The 22,429-nt window shown below is 41.4% G+C and overlaps 2 protein-coding genes and 1 pseudogene across 2 annotated transcripts; 2 read left to right on the top strand and 1 right to left on the bottom strand.

The window, feature by feature from the left end:
- Positions 1-1,675: 1,675 nt before the first annotated feature.
- LOC103653362 (sucrose synthase 5) lies at positions 1,676-2,914 on the top strand. Its single transcript, XM_020537964.1, has 4 exons — positions 1,676-1,791; positions 1,882-2,014; positions 2,124-2,278; positions 2,866-2,914. The coding sequence occupies exons 1-4, from the start codon at positions 1,691-1,693 to the stop codon at positions 2,912-2,914; spliced, it is 438 nt and encodes a 145-aa protein (XP_020393553.1). The 5' UTR covers positions 1,676-1,690.
- Positions 2,915-7,079: 4,165 nt separating this feature from the next.
- LOC111589497 (uncharacterized) lies at positions 7,080-7,261 on the bottom strand (annotated as a pseudogene).
- Positions 7,262-16,666: 9,405 nt separating this feature from the next.
- Positions 16,667-21,911, top strand: LOC100382037 (uncharacterized). Its single transcript, NM_001174802.1, has 7 exons — positions 16,667-16,889; positions 20,103-20,199; positions 20,309-20,355; positions 20,497-20,553; positions 20,890-21,081; positions 21,182-21,214; positions 21,309-21,911. The coding sequence occupies exons 1-7, from the start codon at positions 16,803-16,805 to the stop codon at positions 21,411-21,413; spliced, it is 618 nt and encodes a 205-aa protein (NP_001168273.1). The 5' UTR covers positions 16,667-16,802; the 3' UTR covers positions 21,414-21,911.
- The last annotated feature ends 518 nt before the right edge of the window (positions 21,912-22,429 follow it).

Below are 22,429 nucleotides of genomic sequence, written 5' to 3'. Positions count from 1 at the left end.
GGCTTCCTCCCCCACCAACGGCGCCCTGCCCTACCATGCCCCCGCCCCCACCATGCTCGTGCGGCCCCGCCTACGCCCGTGTGCATCCTGGTCGTCCACTACGCTCGCGAGAGCAACCCTAGGTCTCGCTCCTCCCTCCGTAGCTGTCGCCGCCCTGCCTCACCCCTTCCGCACGAGCCGTAGTCGGCCCCTCACCGCTCGTGCAACCCCCTGCTCCTCCGTCCGCAGCGCGCGCGCCGCCGGCTATGCGCCGATGTCGAAGGTGGTGGGAGCAGAGCGACGTGACGTGACGCCGTGCTTGGCTGCTAGCCAACCAGCGCCTCCGTCCGGCCTCCACCCGGGTCTCCACGCCGCCGCCGTCAGAAGACACCAGCGCCTCCATCCCCTCCCTCCCTTCACCCGCTCTCCACGACCTCAAACAAAGGCAGAAAGGGTGCAGCCGCGACATGGAGCCCGGTCGCATCCCATGGAGGGACAGTCTCCAATGGATCCATGGCTTGAAGGTGTCATCACCTCTCGAGGATTCAAGATATGAGGCACTAAATCGGCGTAGAGGTCAGTGGCGCTAGATCTGCCTGTTTCTAGCCCCCCTCTCGCGCCGGATCCATGGCTCTTCTCCCTCCCCTCTCTCCCTTCTCCTTCCTTGTATGTCCGAGTTGCGCATAGGTAGGGGCTCCACCATAGAAAAGCTACCCTTTCCCTCTTTAGTTATTTTTGGGGTAATGCTTGCAATTGCTATCCGACGAGTTTCTTGAATTAGCTTGTGAAATGACGTTGTTTCAGCTGATGATTTTAGCAGGCGCTTTGAGTTTCTATTGCCAGTGCACCCATGTCCAATTGTCCAAGTTCAACAGGATCTTCGGGAAGCCCAAGGAGCAGCCCAACTACAATGCCTTGATCACTCTAGACAAGTTAAATGAGGTTCATTTTATATAACTATAAATATACATGTTGTCTTGTGCCAAATGCTTGCAGGTTCTGTAGTGTGCCTCATGTTGCCCAGTCGAGTATGGGGATGACAGATGCATCCCATTCTCTTGTCCAGCTCTTCTGGCTCTGAAAGAACTTGGAGCTATTTTGAAGGGGTAAGATTCTAACTCCAAGTTATATTATTAATACATATCACTTGTTATTTCAGATTTTTCATTTGTGAAGTATCAACAAACTTAGATTTGCTGCCTCAGTTTTGGTCAAGTGAAGACGATGATCTTGGTGTGTGATACCTGCCTTTGAGTTTTCATATGTTACCTGCTGCTAACATCACAGTATAACATATCAAATCCATAATAAAGATAATATCATCATCATGACAAAGAAAATTGCCTTGGAATAGTGCCATATGTTCAAACGGAGAAGTCATGGTAAGAAATCCATCTAAGGATTAAGGGAATCTTGCAGGTCAGGGATGTGTTCGTTGGGTTTCATGCCTTTCTTGCCTTGGATGTTTCTTCAGCATAAGTTCTCCCAACCCAAGCAAATCAATGTGCTTTCTCCCCTGCGCGCCATCTCCCATTTAATTTTCCAGCTGGCGTCCACACAAAGAAAACTCTGCCAGTAGGCCAAAGTTTTGTTTCATCACGCTCCCTTCCTTCTATAAATTGTTGCCCATGGACATTCAGACCCAGCCAGTCACAGCATTCTTCTTCCTCCGCACATAAACCTTCTCCACCTTGTTTCTTTCCAAGCCACCATGGCCTCCAAGCTGAGTTTCAAGAGGGCAGACAGCATCGCCGAAAGCATGCCCGATGCGCTGAGGCAGAGCCGGTACCAGATGAAGAAATGCTTCCATAGGTGAGCCTACCTTAGAAGAAGGCATCATCATATATATGGATCGAGAGGGTTCACATTTGCAGTTCTGAAAGCAAACAAACAAATTTTCAGGTATGTTTCCAAGGGAAGGAGGCTCTTGAAGAACCAGCAGCTCATAGAGGAGCTGGACAAATCACTGGATGACAAAGTCGAGAGGGAAAAGCTTGTTGAAGGCTTCCTGGGTTACATTATTTGTTCCACGCAGGTGATCTCATCTCGTGTTAACATATTTTGCAGTAATTATTCAGTTTTTCTGGAATGGTCCTGTTCCTGTATTAACAGAACAAAAAATCACACAACTCTTATCTCTGCAGGAAGCAGTGGTGCTACCGTCCTATGTCGCATTTGCTGTCAGGATGAATCCTGGCATCTGGGAGTATGTCAAAGTTCATTCTGATGACCTGTCGGTCGAAGGAATCACACCCTCTGAGTACCTCAAGTTCAAGGAGACATTATATGACGAGAACTGGTATGCATTCTTCACCGATCTAGGAGCCTATACATACATTAATCACAGATGTGTTGATGGAAATTGGAATTGAGAATACATGCCTTGACATAAATAAGAACCTGTTTGTTGTTTGATGAACTAGGAAATAACTAAAAATTATTTGGACAGAGACATCACAAATATAAGAACCTGTTTATTGAGAATACATGGCTTATATAACCTTTCTACCATTAGCACATGCTCATTGCAAGTGCTAGCGTCTGCACGAGTGATAGGACTGGCGGTGCACGAGTACAAGCGCGTGAGCCCGAGAGACCACGACCCTCAACATCATTAGGTGATGGATTGATGATGATTTTATGTAATCATTATGCACTGAATTATCGAATAATTTGTACGCCGTCAAAACGCACGAGCACATTTAAAATATATTCATGTTGCTAATAGTTCATTGTGGGTGTCATAATTGATGGTTCAGTTTATTGCTTTTCAACATGTGAGATTGTGATTGCAGACTGTAGTGTTAAACTATTCATATTCTGCTTGCTTTTGCATATTGCATCGCTGTCCTTTTTTTGGAGTGACTGCATTCTATGGATATTTAGGAGCATCATGGTCTCATATTTGGAGAGATTTGCTTTCATATTTGAGTAGGAATTTTGGATCGAGAAGAACAAGGGAGGTTTCTAGAGAGAGTATCGAACTCAGAGAGAGAGAGATGATACTGGAGCCACCTATCCACAAGTACTTTGTTTTTGTTTTCATTTTTCCGTAGTAAATCTCTACTAATTCTTAAGATGGTAAGGAGGGCGTCCACACCTTCACCATGGGTCCGCCCTCCCTCACCCGCCGCTATCTCGCGGCCGATCCGGCGCCCGCCCCGTCCCCGCATCTCGCAGCCGTCACCAGCGGGGTCATCTGCCCTCGCCCTCCCCCCCCAATCCCCGCATCTCGCAGCCCGCCCGCATCTCGCAGCCCGCCCCATCCATGGCGCCACGGTGAGGGATCCATGGCGCCCACCGGAGACTATGTCCTTGCCCCCTTCCCCACTGCAGTTTGAGCCTGTGTGTGGATGCTGAGCGCAGGATCTGGAGCACACACTCCTAGATTAACCTACCTCGTCGACGGCTCCTTCCCCGACGAATGGGCAGGGTTCTCGCGCAAGACGTTTGACAGCTTCTGCGGCTTCGTCAGGCTCTTCGTTGCCTCGGTCGTCATGCTGTGGTTTGTATCCGTCTTCTGTTTCCTTGTTCCAGCTTGATATATATAACATGGCACATCACTTGCAGCCTGGAGATGTGGTATTATACGGTGGTGCTCATTCTTATGGGATGCCTGAAGAACCTAGAGATTCAAGTTGATGTGATTTCCATATGGTCAGTGCCATTTGTTTCTAACAGAATCTGCCTCTGCATTTCACTGAGAACATGACTCATCGGCCTGCCCCTCGCGGCTGTGTTTGGCTTCAAGCTGAAGCTCAATGCAACGGTAAGACAGGCCTGTATGATGTGATGCTGCTGCTGCGTATTTGATGGCCTTCTCACCTTTTCATCCTTAACAGGTTCTTTGCCATCAATGGTTGACCGATCCAGTGAGGGGCCTCTTCCCTGATATACAATTTTGGAAACAATGTGAGAGACTTTCAAGGTTGTGTTCTTTTTAAGCAACCCATTTTATTTGAAAGGAAAAAGATCATGACCATGCCTTCATTTTTTAGCCTTCGCATTGTTAAGTTATGTTTCTCTCTCTTGCTCTTGTGGTGGTCAGGGTTCTATTGTGTGTGATTCCCTTGATATTGAAGATGCGGATGAGGGGTCAATTTTTTATGCAAATTCCACAAGATTGGCTACTCAAGTTAGTTCTCTACTGACAACCATATTTTTCCATGAATAACACGTTCATGCCCAACAATAGTTGACCTGGTTACTGTCCATGATCTGTTTGACACACTTACATGTTCATTTGGAGGCTGAATAGCACCTTCATGCCCAATAATAGCCATCTCTATGTATTGATAGAGCGTCAGATATTCACACCAATTGTCCCTTTGATTTTTTTGGTCTGAGCTTGTTGAATTGTCTAATACCAACAATTATATTTGATGAAAGTACTTGTATAGTTAATTTTTAAATGTTACTCGCAAATTTTAAGCAAGGTGCTATTTCTATGCACTTAGAATTATTTATATCTGCCACACATGTGTTATATTTGTCACAAGAGAAGCATCATTAATTGTTCGAACCAACAAGGAGAGACTGGTCCCAATAATTGGCAGGGGGCTTCTTACAACAATCTTAGTCGCTAATCGAGGACTTCACCTTATTCGTGGTATCAATCGGTTAAATAATTTAGATGCTATTGGCTTGTTTGAAGTTGCAAACATGTTCTGTACCTTGTAAAGGATCCAAAACTTTTGGTTTTGGTTATGAGCCAGAATTCCATATTGCTGTTTGACTAGCTTTTCAAGAGCTGGGTGTGAGTATCTGACCAAAATTTAGAGTTTATCTTATTTTGTTCTGAATGTATCAGTCCTATAACTTATAGCCTAACAACAATGCAAAATTAAGAGTTATTCTTACTAAGAAGTAAAAGTAACTATTCCTCCATTTAAACATTAAGAAATAAATTTTTGAATAAAGAAACAATAGATTATGATTTAGGAAAAGATACAAAGCAACAATGCATGCCTAGGATAAACACAAAGATGCGGTCATTGAGTGGTGCCGCACTGGTGAGGGGTGGTGCTAACGAGGGGGTGGCAGGTTGGCCGAAAAGGTAGTTGAGTGGTGTCGAGTGGTGAGGATCTAAGGTGAGGTCAAAATATGTTTTTATCTATCAACTGATTGTCACGGCAAGATGTCGTTAGCTAAGAAGGAACAGGTACTCAGAAACTTCCTCCTCGCAGGTCAATTCTGGTTGTTTCAACGTCTCTTTCACATTTGCCTAAATACTTTGGGTGTTCTATGACCAGGTTTGCAGTCACCGACTTGTACCACGCTTGGATGAGCCTGTGATTGGTGTGCCTATTACGAAGAGGCCAGATTTCTTATCTTACAGATCAGTTGTATTTGCCATACTATTCTCAACAAAGCCCCATCTCCAAGAATACCAAGTTTGTTGCTGCTACAGGGACAAAGCCCCCATTTCAAGTCGTCCAAGAATACCAAGCTTGTTGCTGCTACAGAAACCGTAGCAACACACATCATATGTCCAGCTAAAAGTTCGCTATATGCTTTATTCTTTTAAATATTTGTACACATGTACATCGAAACCACACGAAAAAGAATGAGCATTCATATCTGAATGTCAACCTTGTTTTGCTGCTTCTTTTAGCCCTTTGTTTAGTGTGGGCCACCGCCCAGGAGCTCAAACACCATGGGCTTTCTTCATTGTGGAGTGCATACTGGTCTCTAGGCTTCTTTTGTGTCTGCAGATCAATCTATACATATATATTTTTAAAAGATAAATATATAAATCAACAGGAGCAACATGAGACCTGTTAGGTGTAACTTGGTTGTGGCCGTCACCACGACGATCATTGCGATATTGCTCCCATACCAATGCACAGTGAAAACCATCCAAGCTTTTATTGGTGGACAGCTATCCCTTTTACATATGTGTTCTTCGCTTTCATGTAATCTGTTGTGCACTAATATTTTATAAAATAATTGTACGCCGTTGCAACGCACGGGCACTATACTAGTTGTCGTTAGTAGAAGCAATGATAAAGTAAAATTTGTTTATAATTTTATGCTAATAGTTGTGAGTTCTTTATCCTTTATATTTGTCTTAGTATTTCAATAATTATAACTTAAATATGTCGATTTATTCGGCTTATCTTCATGGTTAGTATCATTGTAAAACTTTGGAACGTGTTTCAACAACTATCTCATTTAAACAAGGTTTACCTATTTGGTATACAGAAATTGTAGCAACGCATGGAGACCTAACTAGTTAGCCATCTAATCATCACTTTAACTAAATTCCCAATGGTTTAATTACTATCCTTAAAATTAGAACATAAAAATCCTAATCGCATGTTAGTTGTCGCAAATAGACATTAAATACCCTAATCTCATGGTAGTCGTTGGAAATAACAACATTTAATCATCTACAATACACTAATTGTGTTTTATTGCATAAATTATTTCTATAGAAGCTAACATTCAACTACTAAGTACCAACATTGTTATTTGGTTGAAGAGAACTTCAACCAATGGGAAAGACCAACACCAACTTGAAGAGGAGGTCGAGATTCAGAGTCGACGAGGCGGCATCGGGTGGGGGCAGTGTCGGGCAAGGACGACAATGGTTTGGATTGATGAGGGGAAGGGCTCGATGAAGGAAGTGGACAACGTAGCTGGGGGCAGGGTGCAGCTGGGGCTGACGAGAGCTTTTGGAGGGTGTAGGCAGCAGACGACTCGGTGTCTTACCTCGCGCGAGCGCTTCTATCTGAGTGAATGGATGTCGTCTGACTCAATCAGTACGACGCCATTAAGAGGTGTCAACACTAGCCCTGGAAATAAGGTCTATCTTTCATGGCTAATGAGCCAACCCTCAAAAGTAAGCTTTATATCCGATGGCTCATAAAAGCTCTAGGGAATAAGGGTTATTTTCGATGGCTACCTAAGGCCCATAGTCGTTAAAAATGTTCTTGTTTTTTGTAGATCATGACATATGACCCAATAAAAAAACTTACACGTGAAAGTACTAGGATTAACCACATGGATAGACACGTCATATGCCACGACGACTGCCACATCACATGTCGATCCTATAGTCAGTGCATCTCTAATAAAATTGACCATGTCATCTACCTGTATGGTTAGCGCCTGACATATATATAGACTAGTACAACGGCTGTGCATTGTGACAGTACAATCAAATTTATTCTTAAAAAACAATTTTAATATCAAAGTGAACATATAGTCCATATATCATATGTTAAACTGATAAGAACAAATATTACACTTTATATTAGCCAAAATGTCGATAAAAGAATTAGTTTGAAAGGAGCCCGACCTCCTTTTTATTGATTGTTCAGTTGCTTGTCTTTCTTTAGCTAGCGAGGTGGTACAATATGGAAGTATTGTGCTGCGTACGGCTTTCTGTCGTGTTGAGTTTATGTGTTATTCACGACCTATCTATGTGTAATGGTCCATCTATGATATAACGACATATTGTTGGACGAGAAATTGAGAAAAAAAATAGACCTACACGTTTCACACCTGACATTTGACACATGATGTACGAAAAATTAGGTTTTAAGGAGATGTGGATCCGCTATGGTACTGCACATGCAGTTGGGTCACTACGTCGTGGGCCCTGTCGCACGCAGCGCCTACGCGTCAGTGTCCCCACCTCGCGTCAGCAGATCCCTGTCCATTTTAGGGCTTGTTCGGTTAGCTCTCAATCCATGTGGATTGAGTGAGATTGGGTGGGCTTAAATCTCAAGCAAGTCAAACTTCTTCTTAATTTTTTCCAATCCTATCCAATCCATGGGTAACGGGATTAACCGAACAAGGCCTTAAAGTGGTAGAGAAATATTCGAATGACTCGTTTTTCCGTCATGGATTAAGCTACTTCTACGACCAATGGCTCGGATTTGTTATAGCACAACAAATGTGTCGTTTCATTTTTGGCAAACATAATTTTGTCACTAGTTCATGAGAAAAAAAATATGACAAATAGCACCTCTACATGACAAAAGATGTACTCCCTTCGTTCTAAAATATTAGTCGTTCTAAAATATTAGTCGTTTTAGTATTTTACTGATTCATACAATACTTAATGTAAGTATTTTATATATGTGTCTAAATTTATTGTCATTCATTTGAACGTAGCCATAAAATTTAAAGGCTAAAACAACTAATATTTTAGGACGGAAGTATTACGTTATAAATGTTCACATTTCTATAAGTTGGAACATATAGATAGATAGATATAAATAGAGATAGAGATACATTAAGAAAAAACATATTGAAAGAAGAGAAATATATAGTGAAAAGTAATAATAACATGTACTCCAGTATTTTGTAACAATATTTAAATATATAATATCAGTTATTTTAGGCTATGTTTAGGATTGCTTTGCGCGGACAGCTCTTTCACTACAAATGGTGGCGGAGCTGAAAGGACGACGGATCCGGAGCACCAAAACATGGCTCCAGCTCAGCTATGTACGTCTAGAAACGTCTATCCGTCCGTCCGTTCGTGATTAGTACGTGATTAGTAGATGTTTTATATATTAATTAAAGTGTCATATTTGATTTTTAGGTGATATGCAACTATATTTATTATAAAATGGATGAGAGTAATTGCACCAAACTATGTCAACTCACCGAAGACGCTGCATTGAAAGCATTTTCTTTGGAAAATGCATGAAACTAGCATTAAAAGCAATGTTGTTCGCTTCAGCCTAAAGCCAGCTGTTTACACTGTTCTAGCTATAATCTATAAAGACGAAAACACTGTAGAAGCAGGTTTTCAGAAGTCCAAACAGCTAGCTTTAATTTGAAGCGAACAGCATTGCCTTCAATGCTATGCTAGCTTCATGCGTTTTCCAATGCAAATGCTTTCAATGTGGCGTCTTCCACTATGGATTACTCCGTGCAGTTTATTGATTAAATGTTGTATCTTCATTTATTTCATACATTTTTGCTGATCATTTAGATACAACATTTAATCAATATGATAGCTTATAAAATGGTGAGTTGAAATTTCGTGTTAAAAGTGCATGTTTCGTCTTTTATTTAAGAACTCTTGATGATGATGTGGTTAGTATATTGAAAAAAAACATAACGAAAACTCTTTGAGACTGCAATAGATTGTGCATGTGATGGAAAAAATATTGTTTCACATTGTAGAAGTAATATTTATAGAGTGAAGTTTGAAATATAAATTGCCATAGTAAAGTTGCTAGAGATAGGTAGATAGCATTATAAGCCATATATTATAGTTTATTTGATATAGTAAGCACAGTACCGCAGGTATGCACATTTATTGGAAACTGCTTGCCTCCGGACTACTACTATTCTGTTGACGCCCTCGCTCTGTTGGGAAATGCATGGATGTGCAGCAGTAGCAGCTCGCTGTAAAACAATGTTTCTGAAAAAAAAATTCAAACTCCTATAATACTAGTAATATTTATCTTCCGCGCTGATTATTACATCTCTTATTTTTAACTTTACTTAAAAATAATCTACAGTGCAAAGTCAAATGAACGATCTACTGAGTGCGACTTTTGGATAGCCAGAGATGAGGCTGCTCTAGCTGTGCTCTTTAAAGTTTTAAAGGTATCCTAAAGCCATGGTTGTCCCTAAAGAGTATCCTAAATGTAGAGATCTTCTAGATATTAAATCTAGGGTATTCTCTTTTACTCTAAATTTTTTTATTCTAAACTACGAACTAAACCTAGAATTAACATGTATGCACCATTTTAGACTATGATAAATATGTGTGAAAAATCTAATTTAAAATATATTAAAAATATGATATATTGTGTATAGTGGATAGGTGAGATTTTAGGGGTGAAATCTTTTTTTAGGGTGATGAAAAAGTAGAATTCAGCGGATGATATATAAATAACCGCTGCGGATAGTCATGTTCGTTGATTTCATTTTGATGGCCAAGGGAACAATTAATTAAAATAAATCCAGTCTTATTCTAGCAGGTTATCTGGAGCACAAGTATCAACAACGGTTTACAAAACCGTTCCAAGGTAAAAACCACCCCCCACCGGTAACGGTTTACCAGTGGTAAACCGGTAGAAATCGGTAAAAACCGGCTGGTTTAGCCAAACCAAATCAATTTGAATTCAAACCGGTTTACCGGTGCAAAACCGACGCAAAACCGACGAAAAAACCGGTAGAAACCGCCGGTTAACCGTGAAACAAAATGGTTTTTACTGTTTTTTGCAGAAAAAATTGAAAATTTTGGCAGGATTTATTTGTAGTTTGCTCAATTCAAATTGTACAGTAAATATTAATTGATCCACACGACATGAGTTCACCAAAATAACATACAACATACATATGCAACCATAAACTCTAGTTCTCATGCAATAAACAACCAGCGAACTTTGCAATACTCAAATACAAGTTCTTTTACACCTCTCCAACGAAGCAACGACACATAGGTCGACTTATTTCACAATACTCACATGTTCAGCTCGAGTCATAGTGATAGTACTCAGGCATGTTGGAAGGATCGTGATATAGTTCCAATCCGTCATAGTGATAGTGATAGGTCTATACAAAAGATACTTGCCATCAATCTCTCGACCAGTTGGTAATTTGACACATTAGAGTAGGACCAGTCCATGAATCACACATTAGAGTCGCTCCAAACGCATTCCACTCAATCTTCCATCTGTCATCTCCTTCTGAAACTCCTCAACATTTTCATCAAGATACTTGCCATCAATCTCTCGGCGAGTTGGTAATTTGACCCCCACACCTGCATTTAAGGCAACAAGATTATGTCAACAACATAGATCAAATACAACAAAATATATTGTGTTATTTGTTACCTTGTTTTTGGGACTCCATAATTGCGGCCCTAAAATATGGGTTATCGACCTTTCGACCCGGGATACCGATGGCATGACAAGCCTTTGCCTAAGCCCTACCATGAATCTCTTTCAAGCTCCTTCCCTTACTTGTCCAGGGACCAGTATCTATCCTCTGTTGCATTGGTCCAGAGGCTTTAGCAAGATTGTAGTCTCTAACATGCTCAATTACTTGTTCCCTACTCCTTCCCATCATCCTATCAAGTGGCCCTCGAGATACCCTCTGGCTGGAGGATCCACCACCCCTGTCATACCTTGCACCATCCCTTTGACTAAATTCGTGCTCCACACGTGACTGATACAGAGCCGCTTTAAGTTCATCCTCATACTCATCGTCCCCAAAATGGGTTCGTGCTGCCTCATCTGCCATCATCTGCTGCCTGAACCTAGAACTCTTCTTTTCCTTTATCTTATCTATGTCAAGTTGGAAGTATGCCTTTATGTCTGGAGGAATAGAGAAACATTTCTTGACATTCTTCCCTCTATGCGTGAGATGCTCCTTCAATTGGGTACCACCCCCTCCGCTCTTTGTTTCTCTACAATATTTGCATTTGAAACCTGCGCCAACCTTCTCTCTGTGCAACCAGACTCTATCTCTTTCTCTTTCTCTTTCTCTATCTCTATCTTCATCCGACATGTCTCCTACAGATGTGGCAAAAATATCATATAACTTGAAACAATAACTAAACCATAACTAATACATAAACCATAAGCCATCACATCTATAATAACAATACCAAACCATATTTACAGTAGTAGTAAATAATATTATGAGTTACATATACAACTAACATGAACAAAATCTAACAATAACTATATATTAAGTTATTAACACAAACATGAACGAAATATGAAAACCTAATCATTAAAAATCCAAATCTAGACACTAAATATCTAAAACAGAGCTAAATCTTGGTACCATAACCGGTTTACCGGTGGTAAAACATGATTTACCTCTCCCCGTGGGCGGTTTATCGCCGGTTTTGTGATGGAAACCGCCGGCGAGGGGATCTGCGACGACGGAGGGGGGGGCAGCGGCGAAGTGGGCGGTAAACCACTCCTGACCGACGGTTTACCGCGCGTAGCCGCCGGTAAAAAGCGTGGCGGCGGCGGTTTTTGCGTGTGCGGCGGCGACTGGTCTGTGGGCTCTTAGGTAAGTGAATGGAGAAAGTGAGGGGAGGTGGTGAGGAGAGGGATATTCAGATTTTTTTGTTAACGGGTTAACGAGTCCATATATTTTTCTATTTTTTGTTGGCTAAACTGATTTAAATTTAAATATCTTATATACCAAATTACTCAGTAAAATATATAGTTTTTATCATATATTTTTAATTTTTTATAAAGTGTTTCAAATTTTTTAAAATTGGATTGAATTAAAAAACCCACTGGTAAACTATTACCATTCACGGAGGGTTTGGATAAATCGAGCGGTTTACTATCGGTTTTTTGAGGTTCTGCAATCCTTGGTATCAACGCATGCATGCAATGATGAGAAGGACCAGAGTACGTGTCAGGAAACCAGACCTACTAGCTTTTTGGGCTACCTATAAACTACTACATCTCGTTTGCTGGCTTGCTGCTCGGATACTTTTTTGCTTTTTAGAAAAAAAAGTACGAAAAATAAACTTGAGATACTACTCTCCGCGCCATCTGCTGCGACCTTTTGTTTTGAGAAGTGCGATCTTCCTTTTTGTTTGTTTCTTTAGCTCACACATGCAGGTACGGACCGGATCAAGAATGCTTTTGGCCGTTGTGACTTTTTTCTTCAAAGGAAAAAAGGAATTAGTGAATATAGAGTATCCTACTTCCGTTTTAAATCATAAATCATTTAAACTTTTTAATATATATATATATATATAATTTTTATGTACATAAGTTTTACAATTGCGAACATAAGGTTTGATATGTGTTCTTGTGTTCAGGCTGTGATGAGTGGTTGTTAATGGCAATGGGTAACGCCTTGGATAAGTCAGTTATACTTACCAAGGTGTGAGTTTGTGTGTTGCAAATATGTCTTTCGACTTATGGTGTGCAGGTGTGAAGTTAGGAGACGGTGGTCGACAGCAGAGGTGAAGGTTACACGGGTTCGTGCCAATGGATCGATTGTGGCGAAGGACGAGCGACGAGTCTTGATCGAGGGACTGGAGAAGCTGAGAGACTATCTATGGTGGCTGACACATGGGGACACTGACGGGCACGAGGACGTGGAGGAGCGGACCATTGTTGCCGATGTGGTTGTGGATCGGCGGGACACGTGTCTTGGTTGGGGATACATATGGAGTACGCTACGTGGATGTTTCAGCGGTTGAGTCTCAAAATCACCCAGCGTTACAGTTTGCTGGTTTCACCAGGTTCAGGCCTCAAATCCGACGGTACAGTTCCGGTGGGAATCGAGGCGACACGTGGTTTCATCACAAAATGCACATCGAGGCGAAGCAACTTCGTAAAGAGTGGGTGGTTGTCAGATCGAAAATCCAGGAGTTAGTCCATTTTGCCCCTGACTGAGTGGATAGACTCTATTTATCTATGAGTAGTTTAGGAAGGTAGAATAACTTTCTATAAATAGTGGGGAGGATTGGTTGTTTTAGTCATCTCGGGAGGATTATCTCGGTTGGGCTTCGTAAGAATATGGATATTTCAATTGAATCGCTAAAAATAAATATGCAATGTAAAGTAAGGGTTAGAAGACTCCTTAATATTTTATTGAGGTTTTAGAGAGTCAGCATTCCTCACTAATCCTCATTGGAGCATTCATGCAAGAGTGTAGCTATCCCTTGATCCAAGCAAGGATCAAATGCTCTCTACGAGCTAGTACTTCACTACTCTAGCATGGTGAGCCAATTATAACCATGTACAAATTCTAAGTCTAGTCACCCACAAACTCCGTGGGTGATCATCGCACCCTCTATCACCACCAAACCATCTAGGATATATTGATCACCAAGAGTAATAAGTGTAAACTCTCACTTGATTCTACCAAGCTTAATGAGATCAATAAGTGCACACTAATTACTCTCTTATACTAAAATGAGGTAGCTAACCAAACGATTTTAAACCTCAAGTTCTTCACCCATCGGACCATACCACATGGTTCGACGAGGCATAATGATATTTGTATGATTACTGTATCAGAACTAGCCATTTGAATTACTCATGCGAGAGTATGGTTCGACGCTCACCATTGAATCAGTAAGATGTCCATGAAACCCTTTCTGGTAACTCAATAGAGGCCATCAGACCCAATTTAACGATCTTATGTGACCGCTGTTCATAGTGTTCGATGACCTATAGAAGGAATCCTAACTCAAACAATTGCACTGTATGGTCCAACACAATGTTGTCATACTTGAGAGTGCCTAGAAGGGGGGGTGAATAGGTGATCCTGCAAAAATCAACTCTAAACAAGACAAACTTGGTTTATAACGAGTGTTAGTGAAAGCTAAAACCAAGTTGTGATGAATAGAGGTGGAGAGAAAGAGAACTCTATACTTGATTGCTCATTTTAAATGTGTATCAAACTTAGGAGCAATAACCCAAGTGAATATGAGAACTTAAACAATCAACAATTGCAATAAAGTAAATGCACAAGTGACAAGTCGATTTTATCCCATGGTTCGGCCAATGCCTACTCCACGTTGTTGTGACTCCTTTGGTCAAGGGTTGCATTCAATCTCTCTCAAGTGATCCAAAGATTAAACTTGAGTACCACAATTTTCTTCCTTATCTCAAATCTCCTTTATGAGGAATCTCCACAAGTTGGAGTCTCCCACACATTACACGGAATCAAAGCAAAAGAGTAAGGGGGGAGTAGCAACACACACAAGAACTCGATCGTAGCAACAACACACACACGAGTCAAGAAAAGAGTGCAAGAGCCAAAACAGCGGAGTCACAGCTCAAGAACACGCTCAACTCTTTATCTAATGAAACATCAGCGTGGTCGCGGAGTCTCAGAGTTGTAGTATGCTTAAAGTATGCTTGTGTAATAGCTTCATGCGCCTAGGGGGTCCGTTTATAGCCCCAAGGGACCTATGAGCCATTGGAGCTCCATTTGGAAGGCCCTGGTTGCTTTTTGTTTGTAGGTGCACCGGGCTATCTGGTGCACATCGGACACTACACAGTGCAACGACTACAGATCGCTGATTGGCTGCTTTCCACTTCTGGGTTCACCGGACCGTCCGGTGGGTGGAACTTGACTGTCCGGTGCACCTGTTGACTATTGGCTCCAGCTGACGTATCAACTAGCCATTGGACGAGTGGCACATCGGACTGTGCGGTGAATTATAGCCTACAAAGTCTTGTTGTTTCCGAGAGCAACTCTTTCGGTCGGACGGTGCATTGGACTGTCCGGTGGGTGGCACCGAACCGTCCGGTGCTGCGCAAACCAGTCCAACTTTCTCTTTTTCTTTCCAATTCTCTTTTGCTCCTTTTGACTTGACTTCATATAGTCCCTAGCACCTAGACAAATATGATTAGGACCTACGACAATTGACTAAGTGCTAGAAGCATACCTTTTTCACTCGGAACCATATAGATTTGTAGTATGCCCACTTTCAAGTCTAGAAGAGCCTTTTTCTCAATTTACTTTAACTACCTGTACTCATTGCCCATACAAGATGATGTTAGTCCAAACATAATATGTTGATCATTTAATCACCAAAACAAACTAGAAATTGCCCAAAAGCACATTTCCCTTTCAAGACTAGACCAACGTGTCCTGGAACTCTCTAGTCTCTTTCCGTAGATTTTCAGACTAAATTCATTAGTCTGACACCCTACTGTTAATAGGAGTTGGCTATGCAGAGGTGTTAGACTAGTTATGTATGGCCTAATGACCCTTAAACTTAGGGTTCAATGCTTCGAAAACCCTTTTAACTTGTCTAAATTATAAACTTTATAAATGGGCTGGATCCATACTTCTCTTAGGTCTCTCTTAAGCCACATAAAGCTAAATACAATTAGTTTGCACCAGACTAAACTCATTAGACATATATAGGTCAAGCTAATAGTTCATACCCTGTTTATAATATGGTTAAATCAAAAAAATCTAGCCTATTGTAAGTGTCTCTCAACTTTAAACGACACTTAGAACTAGTCCAACATTAACTTTGTTTTCTATCCTTTTAAAAACCGAAATGAAATCCATAATAAGGGGGACATGAAAACCATAGATTGCCTAAACAATCTCTATCATTATGACTCAACTTTAATTTACGTACAAAATATGCATTAGTCATAGTAATATGTTGTCATTAATCATTGAAATAACTTTAATTTTACTGAAGAAACTATGGTCGACACTTTTTTCTTCTAAAATGGCCTTAGATTAAATAACATCAAAGTTCATTCCTTTCCTAGCCAACCAAATTTTATCTTATTTGTACAACAACTTATCAACTTATCAGTTCAGTTACTTATAAAAAATAAACTAAAAGTAGATGATAAACAAAAGCTAATTTTCACTTGCTTCTAAAGTAAATTGTTTTTCCAACAAATAACAATTATGCCAAATAAAACCTATACCTTCAGTTTAATGGCAAACCAATAATTTAATTATTAGTCTGACTAAAAATTACTTTAGATTTATATTGTTTGAATGAACCCAACCCACTCTACAGTAGAGTAGAAAAGAAGTGATATGAGTGAAAATTGTCCTCCAGGTATCACCCATTATCCACCTGAGTGAGGAAGCTAATATTATTTTATATCTATACAACTTGATTACTTGAATGAATTCTATCCAATCTACAATAGAGTGAGTAATAAGAGTGAAAATTATACTTTGGATGTCACCCATTATATACCCCAGTAGATAGTAAAGTTTTAAGTCCGGCTTCCTGCCCTCCTTATATTAGCATGCTTCCTCCGCTCCAATAGGCTACGGCAGCCTTGGCTCCCTCCGGCCTCCGCCGTGCCTCTTCGCCTCCGACGCGGCTTCCGGGCGCCTTCTCGCCGCTTTTCGCTCCTCAGCTGATGGAGCCCGCGCCGACTGAACAAGACTATGGCTTTCTTGGCGACCTGCAGCTCAGCACCACGATTGACAGTCCCCACATACTACAGGTAACGAGGATCGCCTCCTCGTCGATTAACTTGGATTTTTTTTTGTTGGATGGATGCAACCAAGAATGGAAGTTGGCACCACCTTTTTACGGCTGCATTTGTGCTACTTGGTTCCGCTGCGTTTTACGCCAGTTGAATCTGCCTGCATTTGTGCTGCTTGGTTCCGCTGCGTTTTTACGGCTGCGTCCTTGATGTCCGACGGCGCTGCAGATTAGTGGACTGGCAGTGTCGTCATTTTTTGGCCAGTCGAAATGAAAGTTCGAAGATAATAGAGCTGACATGACATGAAATAGATGAGAGGGATGATCAAAGTTATATAGATAAGAGAGATTACGAAAATTTCGTAGGATAAAATGGCTTTCGTATGGATGAAAGTGATCTATGCTGTTTTTAATGCATAGTCTTAGGAACTGCACATGAAACCTTCCCTTAGACAGACTGGCCCTTGGGGAGATTTTTCTGTTAGGTGGACATGGCAGATTTTGGGTTAGGTAGATATGGCTTTTCAATTGCGCGAATGTGTGAAAAAACTAGTCCTCGTCGATTGCCGTGGAATCGGCTCGTAAATGTGTTGTTTTTTCTATCTTGATCCAACAACCCCGAGTTCTCCATTGTGTTTGAGAAAAAAAATGGTTTCAAAAAGTTAGTTTTTGAGTAAAATGCAGTTCCGATTCTTAAACTTGGTTTCCATGTGTCAATCCGGTCCATAAATATGTCTTGCATAATCGCTGTTCGGGTCGAAGTCCTAACGGGTTCTGTGGCCGGACTGGGGAAGCGAAGGGAGCCTGAGCTCGCCGCTAATGGCGGAGAGCAGTCACAAGGAAGAAGTCGACGTCAAGAACAGGGTGGACGATGACAGGGCCGGGCCGGGCACGCAGCCGCGGCTAGACCGCTAGAGTCTCTCTGGATGGGAACAGGTGCGCGCGCTCGCGGATCCCGCGTGATCGGACCTTCGCCGGCCTAGGGCGGCTCGCCGGCCGCGGTGGGGGCGAGGCCGGCACCGTTGATTCAGTGAAGAAGAAAAGGCGGAGGAATCCGGTCGCTCAAAGCCAGAGCAGTTTAGGTGAGGGTGTAGTTAAGGAAGAAGCAATCGATGGCAAAATAAGGGAGTCTGATGCTCGGAGCTACAGACAAACCTAGTGCTACTCGACAAATTCGTATTGGATTTTTGGACTCCAATCAACGCATTTTTTATATTCGTAACATTAACTTAGCAAAAAATAGGATTCAAAACATTGTCACACTTAATTTTTATGCCATTTTAGACATTTTTGCACTTTTGTGTCCTTCTGTGTCTTTTGCATCTATACGTGCCAGAAAGTAAAAAACTCCAAAATGGCATCGATATCAAATGTGACATGTTTTAAGTCTGGTTTTTCCGAAGTTAATACCCCTCTATTCTAATTTATAATTCGTTTGACTTTTTTACTCTAAGTTTGACTTACTCGTCTTATTAAAAAAATCATAATTATTATTGATTTTTAGTGTGATATAAGTATGGCTTTGAATTTTTCATTTTTTCGAATAAGACGCCGGTCAAATTTGGTACCAAAAAGTCAAACAAATTATAAATTGGAACTGAGAGAGTGCTATGAATTGTAAAAGTGCGACACACATTGTTTAAAGTCCCAATAATTCAATTTTCTCAAAATTCGTCAATCAATCATAAACGTTTTCCTACATTCAAACACCTCAGCCAATAGTTTAGCTATTAACTATTTTTAGAAAATTAGCTAATAGTTAGTCAACTATTTATCGACTAGTTAATTTTACTAACTTTTTAGGCAACTAACTATTCGGTCTAGTACATTCAAACATGGCCTCAGTCAATGGGCCTCCTTATCTGAAATTCTCAATCAGAGCCCCTGGAAAATGACGCCCAAATGAAAGAACGCTAGGGCAGTTGCACCAGCACCAGCGGAGCCGTTTGCTATTTTGTCACTCTCAGTTGTGGGCTTCTCTATTTTACTATCAGACCCACAAATCAAAATAACAAATGGCTCAATATGCAGAGCACACGGTGGACTATTTTACCTGAATGACTGAAACCCGTCAGCTCCTAATGTCCTACAGGCATCTGGAGCTCTGAAAAACAACTTAATTTTACCTTAGTTATTTGCTGTGACCAATAATATGTCCTCCTAACTCGATCGCAAGCTGTAACATGGAACTCTGTGGATCCTCGCAGTGCCTGCATGAGACCATGTCTCCTCCAGTGTGATCACTCCCCAACCATTTTCGTCCACACAGATTTAAATGAACTTCCACACGTAAGTTCCTGTGCAGAATAAAGGTTCCTAAAGCTACTGAAATCCTTGACCTTGTCTTGTGCCGATCTTGTTCACCATGTTAGTACTAAGAACTTTACAATGTCACTAGCTGAAGATTGGGCTTTTGAATGGAGCGCGAGCGACAGTGATTTTCCATGAAACCGACATCTGAACCAACGACGGAGGATGCTCTGGCACCTCCGGTCACTCACCGTGCCATTCTTCAAGCGCGCTTCGAGCGCTGTGCGACAGGATGGTGAGGCCTCCTAGCATGGTGGACATGGCGGGGTCATGCATTTCTGCCCAGCAACTCCGCCATGGCCACGAGGTGTGGATTCTGCATCTGACCTGTATCTACCTGGTTAACTGGGTTTGTTTCGGCCCATTAGGACTTAACAGAGACCCGAACAATGATTGAGTCCTATACTATTCTATATTTTTATTAGTTTATGGACCGGGTTGACACATGGAGACAGGTTTAAGGACCGAAACTGCATTTTACACTTTACTTTTTTTTTATCCGAAATCATCAGAGCAGTATCTCTCAAACTCTGAAGAAACAACACCCTGCACGAGATCAGGGTGCACAATCTAAACAGGAATACTTGTGTCACCTTGATCTCCAGAAGTTCAATAATAAGATCCATCCATTGTTGTAATACATCCCGGTAGATCAACCTCCAATTCTTGAGAATAGCCATCTTCTCCTAAAGATTAATTACCTGCAGAAGGTCCACGTTTGATTTGCAAAGGCACATTCTGCAGCATGTTAAGGCTGGACATCCTTTAGTTGTATTGAGTTGAAATTTCTGGATTATCTTCATCAGTAGTAAAAGAAACAGACCCATGAGCCTCTCATCAACGTGTCTGTACAATTTCATCTGTTGTAATTGTAAAACAAACGAACGGGGCAATCAATATTTTACGTTATGCTTTCTTACAGATAGATAATCGTGGAGTGCGCGATGAGCATACAGTGATGATCCTACAACTGTTGGAAGGGCCCCAAGATGAGACAAACCTAGATGATTGGTTATCAGGTGTGTACAATGTTTAGCTGACAATTCCCAAGGTTCCCTACACATGACACATACCACTATATGGCATTATCTATGGCTTGGAGGAACATTTATAGAGATTTTCTTGCAGGTGATTTGCATCCATCCCCATTGTTGGAGACAAATGCCCATTACCAGGTATGGTTGTCGGATTTGTCAAATAGAAATTGGGATGTTTAAACTTTATAACCACCTGGTAGATTTTTGCACAAGTAAACTTTTAACATGCTACATAAAGTGGGCGAGATAAGGTCCTGATGGTCAATTACCTCATTGCAGCCAAGATGTAGGAAAAGCGGCCGAAGAGGAGCTCGGAGGAGAAGGACGTCTCCATGGGTAGGCCCAAGTTTATCATGAAGAACGTCGCTTTAATTGAACTAACAAAATATGATGAAAAAAATGATTGTGTACAGATGCTTGAGAAAACTGTTTGTATCTGCTTTGGAGGATTTATTAATTATTGTTCTCCATGGTTAAAAAAAACAAAAAAAAACAGCTAATATATTTTTGGATAAAATGTACGATATTTTCAGGGAACCAAACCATTTATTTGGTTACCAAAGAGTGTCTGAAAAATTAATATTTCCATCGCACCATCTTTGTATTCATATTCTTTCTTAGCCTATCGCCCATCAGCGTAGAAATTTTACATGACTTCTGGTTGTTTGACAGGACCCGATGTTCTTTGAGAGACCTGTTAGCAGGGAGTACTCCACAGCCAAAGGTAGGAAAAACAATAGCCGGTGGACTTCTAAAGAAGTGGAGAGACTGGCACGAGGCGTCTCAAGGTTTGGTGTCGGACAATGGACCCTGCTGAAGCAGGAATTTTTCAAAAGCTCAATTAGGACAGCAGTAAACCTCAAGGTGAAACATTATACCAGTAATGCATTGCACCCATATGATGTAAATTCATCCTTAGATGCTACTGGCTAATACGGTACTCTTGTGTCGTTTCTTGGTTCAGGACAAGTGGAGAAACCTGCTGAAAGGTTACCAGGTCAGAATCCCATCTGATAAAAAAAGGGGGGTCTTGTTTCTTTTACCTTCTAATACTAACTGCTAGGTGTAACATTTTCTTGAACTCAATCCAGGAAAACTCACAGAAAAGTACGCTGCTGTATCTTGAGCCATCATTGGTTGAAAAGATCAGGAACCTGGCAGCAAAACAGCCATACCCATATAGAAGGCACAGATAGGAACTGCGACTTTAATCCTTGTATAGACCCTACAGGACATCACGTTTTACCTATCGTAGAAACTTGTAGCTAGCTTATGAGGAAAACAACTTGTAGCTGGCTTAACACTGTTTTCCTTGCCCATCAGTTGGTAGAAGAAAACATTATCAGCGTTCCCGTCTCTCTCTCTCTGTGTGCTAGGTTCTGCTCGTGTAGAATCTTGAATATTTGAACCACTCTGAATATCAAATGCTTCATGGCAGTTATTGCAGTTGAAGGCTTGCAGATACTACTCCCCAGAAAGTAAAAAAAATGCAGTAAGATCATTTTCAAAGATACGGAATGGGGGTGCCAAACTGCCAACTGGCCAGGGCCAGTTTGGAAAGGAATCCAGTAGCAGGATGTGAATCTTCTTTTTCAGTTTTGTCTTCTTCTTATGGCTTTTTGGAAAGGTTACAGCTCTTTTTTTTATTTTGTTTTTAATGTATCGAACTCCCAACTGAACAACTTAGAACTCTGAAGTGTCTGCGTGTGCTGTATTGTTTTACAGCTTACGTCTGTGTATGCAGTGTGCAACCAAAGTTCATAATCCGACCAAGTTTGTGATGTGATGTTGTTCTACATACCGGCCCTCGATCTGCTTCAAAATGCTCATATTTGTCTATGCAGCTGTTTCGCTCACATTTCCGCATAAATGTTCAGTGGTTTCTGTGAGCGCTGAACGCCGAAATATTCAGACAGCAAACGCGAGTTGTCCATCGATCATTTACGGAACACACATTTCACGACTGGAGATCATGAGGACATCTGGATTCAGTCTTATACCAGTTACAAGAGCAAACAAAAGCCTGAACGGTCGGTGAAAGCATGATTTCTTTTTAATCCTGACGATCCAAGCAGCAACTTTGATTGCAGGCACAGCTCTGGGTCTGGGGCCAAGGCTGGGGACGCTCAAAAATGCCAAATTCACAGAGTGGCAGACAAATGCAGCTCGCTTTCCAGGCGCCTGGCTCAGAGCCAACATTATGCAACTTCTT

This window comes from Zea mays, chromosome 5 (genome assembly GCF_902167145.1).
Source record: "Zea mays cultivar B73 chromosome 5, Zm-B73-REFERENCE-NAM-5.0, whole genome shotgun sequence".
NCBI classification, from domain to species: domain Eukaryota; kingdom Viridiplantae; phylum Streptophyta; class Magnoliopsida; order Poales; family Poaceae; genus Zea; species Zea mays.
The sequence above is the reverse complement of the archived record's forward strand: the minus strand, read 5'-3'. Positions and strand labels throughout refer to the sequence as shown.